Source organism: Asparagus officinalis, chromosome 2, assembly GCF_001876935.1.
Source record: "Asparagus officinalis chromosome 2, Aspof.V1, whole genome shotgun sequence".
Classification (NCBI taxonomy): domain Eukaryota; kingdom Viridiplantae; phylum Streptophyta; class Magnoliopsida; order Asparagales; family Asparagaceae; genus Asparagus; species Asparagus officinalis.
The window spans coordinates 5,885,492-5,907,184 of record NC_033795.1 but is presented as its reverse complement, the minus strand read 5'-3'; the positions used below and the strand labels follow the sequence as shown (position 1 = coordinate 5,907,184).

Here is a 21,693-nt window from a genome sequence, read left to right as displayed (position 1 = left end):
TAACAAAAAAAACAAGAAAATCTAATCGTGAAGAGGAAATGCTATGTGCATTTGTTGAGTCCATGTCTCAGTCAATGAGAAATCAACACGTTATACACTGGACTGAGCAGTTGGCTGCAGCGTTGAAGGAACATAGGTCTGAATATTCTGAGGAGTTCCTCGATAGGGTTTTAGACCATTTATATGACAATGAACGTGAAGCTAGGAGGTTTTTCATAAAATCCAAGGAAGGTCAGCAGAGGTACATCACAAAATTAGTTAACGACCAAGGTTGGCCGGATAGCTAGTTTGTTGGGTTTCGATTATATTTTGATGGATATTGTTTTGTTAATTGCAAACTATTAATGTTGTAATATATATTTTTATTATGAAGAACATCTATGTCGTTGTGGGATTGATGAATTGGTATATTTGCAATCTTTGTTGCAGGTAAGTATGGTCGTGGAATGATCAATGAGTTCTTTGAATTTTACCTTTGCTTTTGATATCAGGTAAATGAGTTTGTTGCTTGGGTTTACTGATGTCGGCTTTTACATTCTGTTGCTTGGGTTTATTACTCCATAGTCACACGTGGTTTCTGTGGGTTTGTGCCTGTTATTGGGAGCTTGTGCAGCTCCTGCTGCTGTTGGGGTTTGCCAACTGTTTTCTTTTGAGCTTGTGTAGCTCCTTGCTTTCTTGGGTTTGAGCTTGTGTAGTTGCTTTCTAGGGTTTGTGGCTGTTATTGGGAGCTTATGCAGCTCCTGCTGCTGCTGGGGTTTGAGGACTGCATTGGTTTGAGCTTGTGTAGCTCCTTGCTTTGTTTTGAGCTTGTGCAGCATTTGCTTTCTGGGGTTTGTGGCTGTTATTGGGAGCTTGTGCAGCTCATGCTGCTGCTGGGGTTTGCCAACTGATTTGTTTTGAGCTTGTGTAGCTCCTTGCTTTCTTAGGTTTGTGCCTGTTATTGGGAGCTTGTGCAGCTCACGCATTGCTGGGGTTTGCCAACTGTTTTCTTTTGAGCTTGTCCTATTCCTTGCTTTGTTTTGAGCTTGTGTAGCTCCAATCTTTGTTGGGTTTGTGCCTGTTATTTGGAGCTTGTGCAGCTCCTGCTGCTGCTGGGGTTTGCCAACTGATTTGTTTTGAGCTTGTGTAGCTCCTTGCTTTCTTAGGTTTGTGCCTGTTATTGGGAGCTTGTGCAGCTCACGCATTGCTGGGGTTTGCCAACTGTTTTCTTTTGAGCTTGTCCTATTCCTTGCTTTGTTTTGAGCTTGTGTAGCTCCTATCAGCTTGTTGGGTTTGTGCCTGTTATTTGGAGCTTGTGCAGCTCCTGTTGCTGCTGAGGTTTGCCAACTGCTTTGTTTTGAGCTTGTATTCGATCCTTGCTTTGTTGGGTTTGTGCCTGTTATTTAACAATTTGTGCAGCTCCTGCTGCTGCTGGGGTTTGTTGCTTTAACAATTTGTGCAGCTCCTGCTGCTGCTGGGGTTTGTTGCTGAACTGTTTTGAGCTTGTGTAGCTCCTGATGCTGCTGGGGTTTGTTGCTTGTCTGTTTTGAGCTTGTGTAGCTCCTTGTTATTACAGGTTAAGCTGTTATTCCTCAGTTGTGCAGCTCCTGCTGCTGCTAGGATTTGTTGCTGTTTTATTTTGAGCTTGTGTAGCTCCAATACAGTATGGGTTTTTGCCTGATAATTGGAGCTTGTGCAGCTCCTGCTGCAGCTGGGGTTTGGTGCTGTTTTGTTTGAGCTTGTGTATCTTTCATGCTGCTGCTGGGGTTGTGCCTGTTATTTAGAGCTTGTGCAGCATTTGCTGCTGCTGGGGGTTTGGTGTTGTTTTGTTTGAGCTTGTGTAACATAGATGCTCTTTGGGGTTGTGCCTGTTATTAGGAGCTTGTGCAGCTCCTGCTGCTGCTGGGGTTTGTTGCTTGTTTACTCCCTATCTGCTGGGTTTGCTGCTATTTTGTTAAGAGCTTGTGTAGCTCGTGGTTGCATTTTGTGTTGCTGTTTTGGTTTTCCTTGCCTGTGGGTTACTTGCTGTTTTGGTTTGCCTTGCCTGTGGTTTTCCTTGCACTTGATATGTGGCAATGATGATGATCAGCGTTTACTGAGAATACAATCTAACTTACATCGTTTATTATATCCAGATGAGGCAAAAGGGGATGAGATTGCAGCCTACATTGAATTGACAATGTCTAGGCGAGGCAATTCATCCTTATAATGCAATCTGTAATAAACATGTAAGTTATAGGTGGGGCAATCAATGATGACAAGTTGATCTATTACTGAGCCATACAATATCAATTAGAATTTGTACCCAATTCAAACAACAGTTTTCATTACATCCTCAGTATTTTTTGTAAGTACAGGTACATGACATGAAGTTTGTAATAATTAAAATAACACAAAAAATTGCTAAGAAAATTGCAGAAATTTTCCAAACTAGTAGTTGATTTTCGACAAGTCTCAATTCTTTCTTCAGCTTCTTTGATTGCAAAATATATTTTTCTCCGTACCTATTTTCTTTGACATATTGGCTTCCTTGGTTGCTTGATGACTCTCCTCTTTCTTCAGCCCATTCGAAAAAATTGCATTCTTTATTTGGGAATTTTGTACACCCCCAATAACACCTACCCTTATTTTTACCATTCTTACACACTTTCATCGGTGTTCGGAGATGGCAGTCACAATAAACTTCACAATTCTGCCAGCACTCTTCTGATATCATTTTCATGTCGGGGCAGCAAATTGAAGACAATGGGAATTTTATAAATGCTGAAAATGAGAATGCTTGGATTAATTTTGAGGCCTCAAGGTGAATTTATAGCCACCATGGCCCTCTACTAGCCGTTGCTACAATGTTTTGCCTAAGAATTTTGAAATCTGATTTTTGAATCTGAAAATAGCCGTTGCTACAGTGATTTCAGCTTAAAATCTGAATTTTGGTGGCTTCAATCCGTTGCTATAGTGATTTTTTAAATGTAAAGGGGGCTAGCTATTGCTACAGTATCGTTTCCCAAAAAAAGGGTCTTTTTGAACCAAACATGGTATTAGGAATTGGACCAATTCTATAAAAGTGAGATTCTTAATCCTTTGGGTGAAACAAACATTGAATGATAAAAAAATAGGATTCCATAAAACTAAAACTTGTCTATAAATTTTTTATGGATTAGGTTGGAATCCATAAATTAAATAGGATTCCTAATCCTATTCCTAGCCCTTGGTAAAACAAACAGCCCCTAAGGTAACTAAGAACAAAAACGTTCAAAACATGTCATGTGTATATCACCTGCCGAGTAATACTAGTGCCCGTTAATCATCATGACACTAAAGTTAAAAAGTTTATACTATTTTCTAACGTACTTTCTACATTATCTTTCAAACTATTACTAAACTATAAGAAAAAGAAGTATGAGTTTAACACGGGGCAGAAATGATAAACCTTAGAATTCACCAGTTGTTGTTCTTTAAATCCACAAAGAACGATCTTTGAATCTATGAAGAACTTCAAATCAATGAAAAGAATATAATAGAGAAGAAATTTATTGATGGAAAATTATCTCATCATTTTGGGGTTATATATCTCTTTTAAATAGAAAAATAAATAGACTCCTAATAAGACTAGAATTATAAAGAATTAGAAAGTATCAAATCCTACTCTAAAAAGACTCCATATAATGGAGGAAACAAATCATGAATCAAAATACAATTTGTTTCCTAATCTAATTGACTCCAACTTTATGTATAAAAGTTAATTCTTTTTAGGTTTCTGCCAAGAGTCGGTGATACTGATGTGATTTTAAAATCTATCAATCAGGATATCTTCGTCTCATCGAGATAGGTGATTTTCATAAATAATATGTCAAAATCAGCATTTTGGATTCAGTTATTCTTTGATGATAAGTCAATAATTTATATGTATCTGTATTTAACTAGTAAATGCCCCTACTTCTCAATAAATTTGCTCGTTATGCGTCCTACATCAGAGTTCTATTGAGAAGTCATAAATTTTGAAAAAACAAAACAAAGAAAATGGATAGTCCCCACACTTTTCCTTTTTTTTTTGAAGTGTAAAAGTTGTTGATGAAGAGTTGTCTACTTATCACTGCTCTAATAGCTTAGGATGATTTTTACATGACTCTTAATAAATTTATGGTACTTCATAAATGTACCTGAGAATAATGCATGATGAGCTAAAAGGATGTAGGGGTTATTTGTTTCCTTACATTTTGCAAATTTGCATTATAAAAATGGGACCTAAAAGATCAAAATCTTGAATTTTAACTAAATACATTGTTTGGTTAATATTTTTAACACAAAAATGGAGCTTCCAATAGGATTCATGCATCAATTCTAATTCCCTAAAGATATGCTGATTTCACTTTGATTTTTATTGAGGCTTATCGTAAAAGGAAAAAGGAGTGATACTATACTATATTATCCTCAATAAATTCATGTTCACCAACCAAACAAGATTTTTTTTTTTAAGATTTATCATTCATTAAATCTTCTTCAATATGCAAACAAACAAGATATGAATATGAATATTTTTAGATTTGTCACATGCATCAAAACTAATCCTTGAATCAAAACAGAGTTCCATACCTAACTGTGAAAGAAAACATTAGCGTGGATGCTGTGAATGGGTGGTGGCCGGTGGGTAAGGGGTAGAATTAATTTCTAACTTGCTTTTCACGAGTTTTATTAATGGAAGCCCATGAGAATAGAGAGTAACAAAATCATTTGCTGTCAGCCCAAAATGAACCAAACAAACGTGTAGCAATGGCCCATACAACGTAGTTTGTATGAACTGCAGTCAAAGAGAAGTGTATTTTTTGGCCGAAAATACATTAATTAGGAGCCATTTGTTTTCATACTAGGTTTTATACACGTGCAATGCACGTGATTAAATATCATGAATAAGTATTTTTGGCTTATTTTTTAACTAAAATTTGTTTCTCAGTTCCAGTTTAATAGTTTGTGCTCACTTTTATCTCTAAAATTTAATATTGTGATTATTTATTTTCTTTACTGTTATAACCAATATAAATTTTCATGTTGATATTTGAATTGACAGAAAACAAATATAATTTAAAGCTAATTTAAATTTTTATATAATTTTGACTAACATGAAAATAAGCTTTACTTGAGAAAGTACATTGTTGTAAAAATAAAAAATATTGAAATAGTGTTATACAAGGAAGGTGAATATTTAAAACTAATAAGGCAAAATGATTGATTAAAAGTATTCTAAAACGACACAAAAGAGAATATGTAGTTTGTTTTCCTAATCATTGATAGACTTCATAAAAAATTATAAATAGAAGATTAATGCCAACTCTAGCATATTTTTATATGATAAAAGTATCCACATAAGCATATAAAAGTACTAAAAAAGTTCAAAAAACTCTCTTCTAAAGATTTTTAATTTCACTCAAAATAATTAAACTATTCTATAAAATATTCAAAAAATATTGCCTTTTATTCTTTTTGTTTTATTTTTTATTGAGCTAAGATCAATCATTCTTCACCTTTATCTTTTTCCTAGGCAACTCTAGAGTAGCGTCTTCGTCATCAACATCGATTGTGACATTAGGCTGGAGTTGTATTTTTTGTGCTACTATCTTTTCTGGGCTCATTAATCTTTTATCCTCTCATTTAACTTCACAAAGAAGTTAAACGTATTTTAGATGTTCAACACAAACTTCTTGAAATACAGACTTTTATTTTGTTCTATTTCAATAAGAATAAGTGTTAATTTTACATATATGAAATTCTTTGTATTCTTAATTTATTACTTAAATAAGATTAGGAGCTACCTCTTTTTTCTACAATAAAAACTTCTGATGTGCATCCAATAAGAGTTTCTGCTATGTCAATAATATTATATTTACTGTATCCCTATCATTTTTGACAAATATCTAAACTAAATACCTATATTTTTCATTGCCAATTTATCTTAAATTATAATGTTAATATTTAATTTCTTTAGTATTTGAAGAACAAATATGAAATTTATGAACACATACTAATTTTTCTTATTTCTTCCATGGAGAATTTTTGTTTGATTGAGATAAAATTATTAAATTATTCTTTAATATAACTCAGTCGCTGCTTCTTTAATAGGTATGCATTATGTTAATGCCAATTCAAATGATTCATGTATGTTTTCTGAATTTTAGAAGTATTTCCGTCACTTTTCCATTTGTAATGGAAATAGCTTGATTCTTTTGAAGAATATCTTTGAACATTCTGATAATTTCTCCATATATAATTCCTTGTATTCTTTTACACTATAAATATTTTTAACATTAGAGATTAATATTTCTATATTATAATCAATTAATACTAAGCTATTATATTATAATATTTTATTATTATATAGATTTAAACATCTATCAATTAATGTTACTAATGTATTTTTACTGCTCCAACTTATTAATAAAATTATATGCAGTTACTTTAATTTATATAGTGATGATAATTTTTAAGTTATAATTTTTTTAAATTTTTTATTCGTTAACCGAATGTTTTTAATCAATTCTTACTGCTTTTGTTTATTTATATCAACTTAGACTATTTATATATATATATATCCATATATATTTTTCTTTGCCAAACAAGTATACTTTTCTTTACCAAGTTTTAAAATTCCAGCCCTTTTTGTGGTTTTGAACTTTGAGGGTATGATTTATCAATACAAAATGTTATATTAACTGAGCAATTCATTACTTTCTCTATTGAATCCAGAGATGGTAAATTCTCTAGTTTTTGCATAATAGTTTATGCACTCAATCAAATGTCAAGCAGGAAAATGCTTTGGAGGAAACTGTTGGAATATAAGCAAAATGTAACTGGTCCATGGATTATTGGAGGGGACTTTAATACAATTGCAAGTAGTGAAGAGAAAATTGGAGAATTGCCAGTATCTGAAGCTGATACAAAAGATTTCCAAAATTTCATTAACATTGGTCAATTGATGCATTTAAGAACTATTGGCTGCTATTTTACTTGGTGCAATAAACAAGAGGCAGAGAGAAGAATCTGGACCAGATTAGACAGATGTTTAATCACTGAAGACTAAGTTCATCTTTATACCTCCAGTCAGGTGGAATATCTTATGCCTAGATGCTCTGATCATTCTCCAGCTTTATTATCCATTGTTGATGATGATGTGGAGGGTAAAAGACCATGCAAATTCTTTAATATGTGGGTGAAGAAATCTGATTATTTCTCTACTGTTAAGTCAATTTAGGAGCAAAATATTGAAGGATACAAAATGTTCAATTTCTACTCTAAGCTCAAAAAACTGAAGTATGCTTTAAAGGAACTAAACAAAAAGCACTTCATGAATATAAGTGAGCAAGTTTGTAGAGCAAAGGTTGAGCTAGATGAAATACAGAGACAACTTAGCAATAATCTCTTCAGCTCAGACTTAATTGCAAGAGAAAAAGATTGCATCAATAATATGACAGGTTGCTTGACTGTGAACACTCATTTTACAAGCAAAAAGCCAATATTAACTGGAGTCTGTAAGGGAATAAGCGGTCAAAGTTATTTCATTCTACCATGAAAAAGAAAAGACATCTCAATAAAATTCTATCACTACATACTGAGGATGGGATTAGAATTACTGATAAATCTCAGGTGATTGCTGAAATTACCGAATATTATAAAAATCTGCTTGGTACCTCAGTTCCTACCTCAACTCCTAATCCTATGGTGTAGGCGTTGAAAATTATCTATAGGTCTCCACGAACAGCTCGAGGCTAAGAGAAGATGATGAACGTCACTATCCAAGTCACAGGAGCTTGATTGATGTCGACAAACACATGAAGTGGGTTGACGAACTATGTGAAGCAACGAAGTTTCAGAATAATAAGGATACGAACTGATCGGGAGCCCCGTATCACTTACAAAAGACGAAATGCCCTTCGTGTCTCATTTATTCCACAGATGATCTAATCATTGGAGCTTATAGAACTCCTCGTCAGCTTTCCAACGCACTTTGAATCGTTCAAATCCTGAAGAAACTCAAAACATGAAAGTTATATATATTTTTGTCATCTTTCCAACCTATCTAGAATCAGGTCATTTGGAGATCATATGAGGAAGTTATGACCAAAACAAAGCCGAGACACCCAAAGGTGTCTCGGACTTGGCCGAGACACCCAAAGGTGTCTCGGAACTTGTGGAACTATTTTGACCATGATTTGTTTTGAATCTGAAGAAACTCAAAACATGAAAGTTGTAGATATTTTTGTCAGATTTCCAACCCATCTGGAATCAGGTCATTTGGAGGTCATATGAGGAAGTTATGACTAAAATAGCGCTGAGACACCCAAAGGTGTCTCGGACCTGGCCGAGATACCCAAAGGTGTCTCGGAACTTGTGGAGCTGTTTTGATCATGATTCGTTTTGAATCTGAAGAAACTCAAAACATAAAAGTTGTAGATATTTTTGTCAAATTTCCAACCCTTCTAGAATCAGGTTATTTGGAGGTCATATGAGAAAGTTATGACCAAAATAGCGCCGAGACACCCAAAGGTGTCTCGGAACTTGTGGAGCTATTGTGACCATGATTCGTTTTTAATCTGAAGAAACACAAAACATGAAAGTTGTAGATATTTTTGTCAGCTTTCCAACCTATCTAGAATCAGGTCATTTGGAGGTTATATGAGGAAGTTATGATCAAAATAGCACCGAGACACCCAAAGGTGTCTCGGACCTTGTGTAGAACTTTTGGCCATAATACGGTTAGAATCTAAAGAAACTCAAAACGTGAAAGTTGTATATATCTTTATCAGATTTCCAACACATCTTGAATCACTTAAATCCAAGTTCGGATTAAAGAATTAGAGCCAAAATACTAAAGAGGGTACAAACTGTCTCGCACAGGTGCGAGACACCCCGAGCTGTCTCGCACTTGGGACGTGTTTTTGACGGTTTTCGATCAGTTTTAACCGCCCGGATCTCCTGGAAGCCTATAAATACAACCCCTGGAGCCTTATTTTTTGAGATCTGGAATTCTCATGCCTCGGCGAAGCCCTGCCGGATTGAAGACTTAAAGTGCACAGATTTCAGAGATGAGGAGGAGTTAGATCTGCAGCCCGGTTCGTTCCTTAGGATTATCCCATTGCGGTAATATTAAGAAGAGTGATTATCTCGCTTCGCCGAGATAAGAGCTACGGTTTCTCGATCCCTTCGCGGATAGACGAAACTCTGTCCAAATATTGATCGTTTGGTGGTCCACGGACTAACGCGTCCCCGTCACAGGCCAAGATCCCACGCAAGCAGCGGGCGATAAACACTCGTTGCGTTTGTTTGAAGAGAATTGTAATTTTTTTTATTTTCATTGTGTAAAAGTCTTATAAAAAGACTGATTTTTGTTTTTGTTGTAAACGTCTGAAGTTTGTAATGAATCCCGCAATGAAACAATCAATTTTCACCGCAAACATATGGTAATTGCAAATGGACCTCAACTCACATCTGATCAAAGGCTAATGCTCAGTCTACCTGTAACAAGAGAGGAAATTAAGAAAGCTATCTTTTCTTTGTCAAATGACAAAAGTTCAGGTCCTGATGGATATAATGCATTCTTCTTTAAAGCTACATGGGAAGTCATCAGTGATGAATTATTTGAAGCAGTTGAGGAGTTCTTCAGGTCATGAAGATTGCTTGGTACATTAATGCCACTTCTATCACTTTAATTCTTAAAATTCTCATCCCTCAACTTGTATCTGACTACAGGCCAATATCTTGCTGTAATTACATATACAGAATCATTTCTAAAATCATTGCATTTAGGATCCAAAAAGTCATGGGTTCTTTGATTAGTGATGCTCAAAATGCTTTCATTAAAGAAAGGCTTATATCCAGCAATATCCTCCTGGGGCATGAAATCGTCAAACATTATGGCAGGAAGCATACATCTCCTAGAGAAATTTTGAATATTAACTTGAGAAAAGCTTTCGACACAATTAGCTGGGATTTTATCAGAGTAATGTTGGTAGGCTTGGGTTTTCCTGAAATCATGATTTCCTGGATCATGGAGTGCATTACAACATCTAAATTCTCCATATCTATTAACGATTCTCTTCATGGATATTTTCAAGGAGCTAAAGGACTTAGATAAGGAGATCCAATTTCACCATACTTGTTTGTTATTGGAATGTAATACTTGTCTAGTAAGCTAAACACACTTAAGGATGATAGGCTCTTCAAATTTCATCCTAAATGTTTAAATCTGAAGCTAACTCATGTTATCTTTGCAGATGACCTCTTATTGTTTAGCAAAGCTAATTTGTACTCAATATCAAGATTATGGGACTGTCTTAAGGAATTCAGTCAAGTTTCTGGGATGGAACCAAATCCTTCAAAGTGCAATGTCTTCATGAGTGGGGTTGATGATAATATGAAGTATCAGATTTGTGCTCATCTAAATTTCTCTGAAGGAATTTTACCTATTATGTACCTGGGCATGCTACTGATTTCTAGAAGGCTTTCTTGGCTTGATTGCAATCACCTTATTAACAAGATAGCAGACCAAATCCATAGTTAGCAAGGCAAAAACTTCCTGTCATATGCTGGGAGGTTACAGTTAATAAAGTCAGTTATTATGGACATTCAAATTTTTTGAACAAGCAATTACATCTTACCTATAAAAGTGCTGGAGAGGATCGATTGATAGCATGTGTTCTGATTTTTTATGGGGACAAAAAATTCATTTGGTCTCTTTGAATTCAGTTTGTCAGGATTTTAAACAAGGTGGTTTGGGTTTGTTTTCTGTCAAATTCTGGAATTATGCAACACCTGTGTAGGCGTTAAAAAATGCCAATAGATATCCGAGCATAGAAAAAATTACTCAAAATGACAGATATGAACTGTCTCGCCAGCGGGACAGTGTTTACTGTCTCGCCAGCGAGACAGAGATTACTGTCTCGCAGCGAGACAGTCTTTACTGTCTCGCAGCGAGACAGTCTTTACTGTCTCACCATGCGAGACAGTGTTTGCTGTCTCGCAGCGAGACAGTGTTTGCTGTCTCGCAGCGAGATTCTTGAGCTTACGGCCACTCCTTGATATTCAAGCTTTGACTTGATTACAAGAAGAACGACTATCTTACTTCGATAAGATATCGTTTCAATTTCTCACTTCGATAAACGAAGTTAGAATCATAAACCCCTCACGATTCAATCAGAATCTGTGATTTGGTGGTCCACGAGCTAACGTACCCCCGACACAGGCAAAGATCCCACGCAAGCAGTGATCCAAACAACGATCCTGTGTTTGTTTCCCAAGAGTTGTAATTTTTATTTTGTTGTGTAAAAGGAGTCTTATAAAAAGGCTATCTCTTTTTTTGAATTTATTGTAATCGACTGAAGATATAATGAATTCCATGACAAAGTCAACTTTTGACGCAAACAAGCTGGCGACCACAGTGGGAGCCAACGGTCTCGCTGCCGAGACCGTCGTGTCGCAGCCGATCAAGATTCCAGTTGAATCCATGGTCGAATACGAATTCGACCAAACCAAGTTTGAGGAATATCTCTCATCATCCTCTTCAAGATCTTCATTATCTCGCAAGTACAAGAGGATCTCACAATTGAGGAAGACTTACATGCCAAAGAAGGCACAAAATGAAGACTCTCGCTTGATTGTTGCTGAGAATTTCACTCGCAATACCTCTGCTCACAATGACTCTTATCTAGTTAAAGAGTCATCGAATCAAAGCCCGCCGGCATTGACGAAAAGAGCTCGTCAGAGACAACGTCAACGCCGTGCTCGCCAAATGGCTAAAGCCTTGGAACAAACCGACGGGGTTCGTTACCACGCGGACCTAGAGTCGAGGAGACATCGAGTGGTTCAGTTGTCTCAACAACCAATCACTCGTATCTCTGCTAAAACAACGACGGATGAATGGACTATTGTCAAAAAGACTCGTTCGACCCTCAAAGAACGTATACAAAAACGTCGTGCAAAAGCTGCTAATGCCCATGCTCTCTCACAACAAAGACGAGAAAAGAGAAAGGAAATGGTGACCAAAGAATCACCAAAACTTCGTCAAGTTTGGATTCCAAAGTCTGGACTTATGCAAAATCAGCATTCGGAGCCCGTTAAGACTCCATACCCACAAGGGGGTGGTTCTAAACGTGCGACTCCCGACATAACCTTGGATCGCTTAAAGACAAAAATAAATTGTCCTGAGAATGCCAACAAGGTTTTATACCCCCAGAAGAAGACGCATTCACCAAATGATATCGTCATACCTGGGAGATCATACCAACAGACGATACGATTTTTTGGCAATCATACCAATGAATCGTATTATCAAATTGAGGTTGTGAATAATTTTCAAAAGAGAGTTATTCGAGAAATAAGCTCTCATTGTTCCTGTGCGCGACTCGTTAAAGCAGCATTATCAGAATGTGACTGTTTCAAACGAGAAATCATCCCACGAAAAGTCTCTGCATTATCAAAGCCTAAGCTGAGACATTTCCGCAAAAGAAAATCAGCTGCCCAAGATGATGAATTCCCTGAAGTCACCATCAACGTGGCTGATAGAAGAAAGTCTAAACAGCATTCAAGTGACTCAAATCCCGACTTTTCCCCGAAAGGAAAAGTCAATCCAAGAATTGCTCAAAGGATGTCTCGACTCCAATTAGGAGCCATCAGACGCAGAGATTACAAAAGAATGCAAGAAGGAATGTCCTCGGAGGATGAATTCTCGGACACTTATTCTGCAATCGCTTCTGACGATACAATGTCTAGCACGGGACAAACCAGAGAAGTACTCACAATCACCTCTGGCCAATTCGCTCAAATGCTTCAAGAAGCTCTAACGAAGCAACGTGAAGAAATTAGAGCTGAAGTGAAGACGGAAATGGAGTTAGCTATCCAACAAATGAGAGAATTGCTAGCTCAGCGGCCTCAACCCCCTGAGTCCAGTCAAAGAACTGAATCCAGCCGCCACACTGAACTGTTAACTCAACAGCCTCAACCTCCTGAGTCCAATCAGCGATTTGAATCCAGCCACCACACTCGGAATGTTGTAGATGACAGTGATCCAGAGGTGGATGAAGTCATTATGGCTGATACACCTCCCAATAGCAATAACGCTGGGGGTGGTTTAACACATTCTCCCAATAACGATATTGGGAGTGGTTCAATGGCACCTCTTACAGGGGGTGGTCTAACTCATTCTCCTCAACGTCATTCGAATGAAGACATAGACGATGACGGGAAAATGAAAGAGCTTGAAAACAAAGTCAACGCTCCCGACAAAATTCAATCTGATTAACTTCACATCGTTTGAGGGGAAGAGTTCGCCGATTCAACACTTGATTTATTTCAAGTCTCATTTGGGTATGATCTCTGGAAATGAGGCTTTAATGGTCCGGTCATTCGTTGGCACCCTTCGTGGGCCCGCCTTCGATTGGTACCGACGTCTTAAGCCAGGGAGCATCAATTGCTGGGATGACATGGAAAGTTTGTTCCTCAGCAACTTCTTTGATGATGACACCGAAGTGTCAATCGGAACCCTTTTGGATGAGAAATAAAAAGACGGAGAGTCAGTCGACGATTTTGTCAAGCGCTTCCGTAACAAGGCAATGAATTGCAGAGACCCTGTTACAGAGGAGTTCATCCTGCAAACATGCCACAATAACCTCTCCATCGATGTCCTGGAAGCTCTGGGGGTCGTACCATCCACCACTTGGAAAGCTGAACACTTTCTTAAAAGAAAGAAAGTTGAGAGAGGTCAACCGACGACATCCACAATTCCTGTGAACGCAACTCTCGATCCGAGGTTCCAAAAGGAGTATTCTTTCGAAGATGACGAAGCTCCAGCCATATTGGAATATCTTCTCGCCAATGATAAGATTGAGCTACCGCCTATTAAAGATCAGGATGGAGCTAAGAGGATTACGGATCCAAATTACTGTGCATACCACAGAAGGGTTCTTCATCCCACCGAGATTTGCTTTGGACTCAAAAACAAGATCCAAGCCCTAATTGACTCCGGTGTCATAACGACGAAAGAAGTCGAGTAAAGACAATCAAAACTCCGATGAGTATACGAGTATAAACTGCTTCTCCATCTCACTCCAAAGAGTATATGAGTATAAACTGCTTCTCGGTCATCCAACTAAGTACAATGTTAAACCCGGTTTCGCAAAGGAAGCTGGGGGTGGATGATTTATGTAACGGGGAGTTCCTGGAGAATCTTATATTCTTAAGGATAACCCGAACATGCGACTGAGGATAACGTACTCCTCGTTACACCCAGTTTTGCAAAAAAAACTGGTGGTGGATAATTCATGTAACGGGAAGTTCCCAGAAGAATGCTATATGTAATTTTCTTAGGGATAACCCGATCATTACAAATAAAGTGATAAACACTACATCCCCACGGTGATTTACGAATACTCTTTCGATCAAACCTTTAAACAGTGAGGATCGTATCAAACTCCCACTTGGTCAAACCTTACTACAGTTAGGACCAAAGCCAAAATCCCCTCTCGATTCCTTTCATGAACGAGAGGTCCACAAATTGAACGATCAAACCTTTAAACAGTTAGGATCGTCTCAAAACTCCCACTTGGTCAAAACCTTACTACAGTTAGGACCACAACCAAAATCCCTTCTCGATTCCTTCCATGAACGAGAGGTCCAATTTTAGTTGAATAATCAAACCTTGTGACATTTAAGATTATTCAAACCAATCCAGATTCTCTAAGTGGAAATCCCATTTTGAGTTTTCTTTGCACCAGGTCAAACCTTTAAACAGTTAGGACCAAAGCCAAAATCCCCTCTTGATTCCTTCCATGAACAAGAGGTCCACCTTCGATTTGCGCAATCAAACCTATAAAAGTTAGGATTGCTTCCAATCTCAATTGATCAAACCTTATTCAGATTCTCTGAATAGAAATCCCACTTCAAATTTCCTTTGTACCAGGAGATAGAATATAAAATTCTTCCTCTCCGATTCCGGGTTTATCTCTACCAACAAACAAGAGACCAGGAGATAGGATATAAAATTCTTCCTCTCCGATTCCGGGTTTATCTCTACCAACAAACAAGAGACCAGGAGATAGAATATAAAATTTTTCCTCTCCATCATCGGGTTCATCTCTACCAACAAAAAAGAGACCATATTACTCCAATAGGTACACGAGTCTAAACTGTTTCCCTACCATCAACAGGAAGTTTCTGGAGAATATCACTCAAAATATTCTTAAGAATAACCTGGCTACCTCCCAACGGGTATATGAGGTTAAACTGTTTCCCGAATACTCCAATGAGTACACGAGTCTAAACTGTATTCCTACCCTCAACAGGAAGTTTCTGGAGAATATTATTCTGAATATTCTTAAGGATAACCTGACGAACTTTCGAGAGACAAACGAGCATCAATCTGGAAATACCAACTTCAAGCGATAAACGCAGTGCCGGAGAAGTGATAAACGCAGTGCCGGAGAAGTATTAGCTATTCTACAAAGAACTGAATAGACTAATGGATGAAGAGATCAAGAGTCGAAGCCATTTTACAAGATCTACTCGACCAAGCATTGAAGAGATCGTAATCTATCTTATCCAAAGTATCCCAGAACTCCTCTATAAAAGATTGAGTCTGGAATACTTTGGAGGGGGTATCTGTAGGCGTCAAAAAATGCTGAGAGATATCCGAATACAGCTCAAAAAGGCAGAAGAACACAAGTATGGGCTGTCTCGCACGTGAGACAGACTTGACTGTCTCGCCGTGCGAGACAGTCTTTACTGTCTCGCTGGCGAGACAGACTTTTACTGTCTCGCCCACGCGAGACAGTCTTTACTGTCTCGCTGGCGAGACAGACTTTTACTGTCTCGCCCACGCGAGACAGTCTTTACTGTCTCGCTGGCGAGACAGACTTTTACTGTCTCGCCCACGCGAGACAGTCTTTACGCCGAGACAGCAAATGCTGTCTCGCGAGCCTGTTTCTGTCTCGCGAGCCTTGGAGGTTATAAATACCCCCCGAAGGCCATTTTTTAAAGGGGCTGATCATTTGGAGCACTTCAGAGCAATCCAGAGCAGAGGGAGAGCAGAGTTCTTGAGCTTACGGCCACTCCTTGATATTCAGGCTTTGACTTGATTTCAAGAAGAACGACTATCTTACTTCGATAAGATATCGTTTCAATTTCTCACTTCGATAAACGAAGTTAGAATCATAAACCCCTCACGATTCAATCAGAATCTGTGATTTGGTGGTCCACGGGCTAACGCACCCCCGGCATAGGCAAAGATCCCACGCAAGCAGTGATCCAAATAACGATCCTGTGTTTGTTTCCCAAGAGTTGTAATTTTTATTTTGTTGTGTAAAAGGAGTCTTATAAAAAGTCAACTTTTTATAATGACAAAGTCAACTTTTGACGCAAACAACCTGCTAAATTGCTTTGGATGATACATCTCAAACAAGACATTCTTTGGACCAGATAGGTTCATGGTCACTACTTGAGACAAACTGATATCTGGCAGGTTCAGGCAAAAGAAAGCGACTCATGGATATGGAGGCAACTTATAAGAGTAAGGAATATATTGAAGAATAAGTCTGGAAGTGTGGCTAACTTGATGAATGTTATAAATAGCTGTTGTATCAATGACAAAGTCAGTATCTCTTCTATTTACAGAGCTATATTCCAGCAACAAAGCTTGTTTGAAGGATCAGATACTATCTGGGGGGGTGGCATTACCCCAAGTACTCATTCATTCTATGGCTAGCATCCCTTTCTAGACTACTCACACAAGATAGATTGTGTAATATGAGGATGCTAAGCTCAAATCAATGTGTTTTATGCTCTTCTGATCATCAAGCTAAGACCTGCCAGCATATTTTTTTCGAATGCTAGTATTCTGCTTGTGTCTGGAATAAAGTGATGGAATAGATGAAATTCAATTGGAGATCATGTTCATGGGATCTAATTTTGAACTGGTAAGTGAAAAGAGTTGCACTGTCTGTTTCAGTGTACATGTTATGGCAAGAGAGGAACTATAGAATTTTTCAGTAGCAGAGAGCAGCTAGAAGCCCAAATAATCTCTTCCGTGTAATTAAAATCAGTGTATATACAAAGATTTTGAATGATAAAATACCACAATATATGATACAGTATATAGAAAGCTTGTCATAGTGAAGACTGGATTTCTAAAATCAGTGTGTTGATTTGTAACTTTGATATGTACAAAACTTCTCATACTTGGTGATGAATAAAATTTTCATTCATTGAGAAAAAAAAATTGTAGCAAAAAAGAAAAAATGTGACACTATAGCAAAGGCGGAGGTACTGTAGCATTTTTTCTTTTCCCGTCAACACTGTAGCCGGATTGTAGCAAAAATTTTAAAAAAAATCAATCAAACATCAATTCTTCTAATCAGATTCATAAAATTTAAAATATGATAACCCTTTTGAATCCGTAATCAAGAAGAAAACATAAGAGAAAGAAATACCAAATATTGTTCTCAAATTAAACAATTAAAAAGGATTTTTAGATTTAAGAACATACAAGAGAACCACATCAGAAATTAAAATTGTTTCTCAATAGATTAACATGAACACCGCTCTGATACCAATTGTTAGATCAAAAAAAATTTGTTTTAATAGATAAAACTCTAATTAATCCCAAGATTGTTCATGTCAAACTATTGAAATAATTAAGAAGATGCAGAACCATATCTGAATCCATGGAGTAGGATGTGATTCTTGAGTTTTTTTGAGATGTACATCTTCCAAATCTTCTACGTATATATCATCCTTAGAGAAACCCTAATCCTTCCGAAGATGGGAAATCAGACAGATTCTACGTGGAGATTTGGGGAACCACAACCCTATTTATAACTGTTATCAGTTATTCACAATTATCAATTTAGCACATTATAGAATTAACAATTATATTTTTATCTCTATACATGGGAGGTTCATACTTTAATTATGCATTAAAAACCCAAATCCTAATCAGATCACTTTAATGAGCTAACCTTGATTGATAACACATAATACATATCTATTTAATATATTGGCTCATATATTGGATTTAAACCCAACAGCTTCAACTTATAGGGGAAAAATTTTTGATGTAAAATTTCGCCACATTAATAAAATAGACTCTTAAATGAGTAAAGCTCTTGTAAACCTAAATGTGTAGGAGTTTGTTGTTCACTAACTTTTTTGGCCTTCAATTTTATTTTGAAATTTTTGTTAACATGTGATTCAAATCAATGCACTTATCTCAAAGATAGCATTGATTTGTAACACGAATTTTAAAGCAAAATCAAAAGTTAAAAAAGTTGTTGGAGAAGAGCTCTTATTCACTTAAGTTTAGAAGAGTTTCGCTCCTTGAAGATATATGTTTACTATATAAATACAGTTTTTCTATATAGTGCCCATGGGCACTCTATAGGAGAGAAGAGAGATAGAGAAAAATAAATTATGCACAGAAATTAATGCAAATCAGGAGGGCCCATGAGCTATTCATTGCTCTCTATCTCTCTCCTCCATTATAGAATGCCCATGGACACTCTATAGAAAAACCGATATAAATATGCCATTTCTTTGAACTATTTTGCTAATCCGTCAATTAATGCCTTCCATGATGTCAGCTTTGTTAATTTTTTTTGAGAATAATTCAGCTTTGTTAGTGTAACCTTAGTATCCAACAAGCTCCTAACCCCTCCCAAACCCCTCTCCTAAGGCTGACGTGGCCTTGGGGAGCTTCCGAGCTCCCAAGCGCTCCACAAATTTGTGGAGCGCTTGGGAGCTCCGAACGACAGCAGATTTTAACAAAAACCCCCCCATAAGCTCACAATTGCATATCTGGAAAAAAATAGTGAATCCAACCAAAATTGAAGCCAAAAATCAAACCTTTGCTGTGCGGTGCGGTTGGGGAACCCTTGATTCGACGGCGGCGGCGGAGGTTGCGGGAGAGGGTTTGATTCGACGGGGGCTCGGTTGGGGAACCCTTGATTTGGGGCGCTCGGTTGGGGAGATGAACGGCCTGGACTGGATTTGGCGAAAACGAAGAAGAAGGGCGATGAAGGAGATGAAGATTTGGCGAAACGAAGAAGAAGGAGCTCGGTTGGGGAGATGATTTGGGAAGACGGGGAGAGGATTTTGAGATTGGGTGGGTCTGTTGCTTTGAGTGAAAAGAAAAAATATAATAAACGTTGAGTGAAACTCTATAGTTGAGTTGAATTGAACATTGAGATGTTGATGGAAAAAATAAACGTTGAGATGTTGATGGTGAGTAGAAGTAAGCCGTTGAGTTGAATTGAACCGTTAAAAAATAAACGTTAGAGTGAAAAAAATTTATCCGTTGAGATGAAAACACTGGCATGAACAGTAAAAACTCATCTATAAATTCTCAATTCACTCGCACAAAGATTTTCCACACAACTCTCAATTCTCAATTTCTCTCATAAAAACTCCTATAGTTTCCTATCAAATTACAATCTCATGGATCCCCCCAAAAACTTTTATTCACAACTCCTTACCGGTGAAGGATCGACCTTATCCCGTCGTTCTATACAGAAGGCGTAGAAGAAGGTCACCCATTGAGTTTCTCGCAATCGACAACATAACAAGTGTCATCCTAAGAAACACCGACCACAAAGAAGAAGAAGGCTTACAACGCGGTCCGAAATTGGACTGTCCACGAGGATAAGCTTCTTGTGTCTGCTTGGCTGAACACGAGCCAAGACGCATCCAAGGTACGGGGCAAACACAAAAGATAAGTTTTGGCAGCGCGAGCTAACGACTATTTTAATCTTACTCCACCGATGCCAACGAGCCGCACATGCCAAACAAAGGTGATGCATCGTTGGTCACGATTCAATTTGTGCCGTCAACCAAGTTTTGTGGGTGCGTTACTACTCAGATTGAAGGAAGACAAAGATCTGGTACGCGGAATTATTGACGAACAGGGTAAATATTTAATTATGTGTTGATTATGTTTGCTGCAGATTCATATTGTTTAATTATGTTTGATTATTCTAAAAATTAACTCTTGTGTAGACCTGCAGAAGTAAAAGAATCTACCAATCTCTTTATGGTAAGCCATTCGTGTTTTGACCATTGCTGGGTTTGAGTTGCGTCACTCATCAAAGTGGATCCAACAAAAATGGAAACTTAAATAAGATTCGATCACAGCCGCAGAAGACCACCATTACTCTGATTCGGCTCCAGCCAAACAATTCTCGCAGCGACCCCATCGAGTTGAACACTGACTGGAGATGTTATAGCAAGGCTGAAGGAGGAAAGCGTCAAAGCTCAAGAGAGGAAACAAATATGTGGAAAACCTCTGGAGTCGCCTTAAGTCCACATCATAGGAGAGGCTTTCGCTGAGTGATGAGCGAAACCACAAATAAAAAAATAGAGTAAAACAAAAGAAACAAGATGATGATATCATGAAGATGGATCTCTCAAAACACTCAATTCAGTTCAACGACAATACTTTTGAAAATGCGTTCAGGCAGAGATATTGGAGAGGTGGATGCTAAGGTTTTCTAATTTATCATTATTATTTTTGTTATTAGATTTATGATTTTGTACTCGCATCGCATCGTAAATTAGTTCTTACCTAATTATCTTGTATTAGATTTATGATTCTACTTGAAGTTGAAATTTTGGGCATTTAATGAAAACAACTACTTCATTGAAAAGAAAATTGGCGTAGTACAACAACTCGAACTTCTTTACTGAAATTACATTAGACATAAAGAAACTTAATCCTCGTCGAAGGTTCCCTTGAGCTGCCACAAATGCTCGATCAAATCATTCTTTAGTGATTTGTGTGTTTGCGTGTTCCTAATCCGATGATGATTTTGGATGAACTCAGTTAGAGGCACCGTCTGTACATGAGAAGGTTCAACGACTGGTATCGAATCATTAAAGTCGAAGTTGTTGTCCAATTGACAATCTCGTTCATCTTCAACGATCATGTTATGCATTATGATGCAAGCTGTCATGATGTCTTTCAGCACACAAGGTTGCCAGAAACGTCCTGGTCCACGAACAATCGCAAATCGAGCTTGCAACACGCCAAAAGCTCGCTCAACATCTTTTCTTGCGCTCTCTTGTTGTTGAGCAAAGTATTTATGCTTGTTTCCTCGCGGTGCTGGAATAGTCTTCACTAATGTGGACCACTCTGGGTAAATCCCGTCGGCGAGATAGTATCCCATATTATACTCGTGGCCATTGACAGTATAGTTGCACGGTGAAGCTCTTCCCTCCGCAAGTTGTGCGAAAACCGGTGAACGATGTAGCACATTGAGGTCATTGTGAGACCCCGGCAGTCCAAAGAAGGCATGCCATATCCAAAGATCTTTGCTAGCTACGGCCTCCAAAATAATTGTAGGTTCATGAAAATACCCAGTATACATACATTGCCAGGCGGTTGGACAGTTCTTCCATACCCAGTGCATGCAGTCGATGCTCCCAAGCATACCAGGAAAACCTCGTTGTGAACCCTCCTCGAGCAGGTGTGCAACGTCTTCATTAGTTGGTGAACGAAGATATTCCTCCCCAAAGATGTTGATAATCGATCGAACGAACCTCTTCACGCTCTCAAGCGACGTACTTTTACCGATCCGAACGTAGTCGTCAACGGCGTCAGTGGATGCTCCATATACGAGCATCCACATAGCTGCAGTAATATTTTGAAGGCTAGATAGTCATAACTGTCCAGCACCATTCCTCTTTTGG

At 37.8% G+C, this 21,693-nt stretch overlaps 1 protein-coding gene across 1 annotated transcript; it reads right to left on the bottom strand.

The window, feature by feature from the left end:
- On the bottom strand, positions 20,715 to 21,632 carry LOC109830742. The gene has a single exon (XM_020398106.1). It carries the CDS (start codon positions 21,630 to 21,632, stop codon positions 20,715 to 20,717), a length of 918 nt encoding a protein of 305 aa, XP_020253695.1.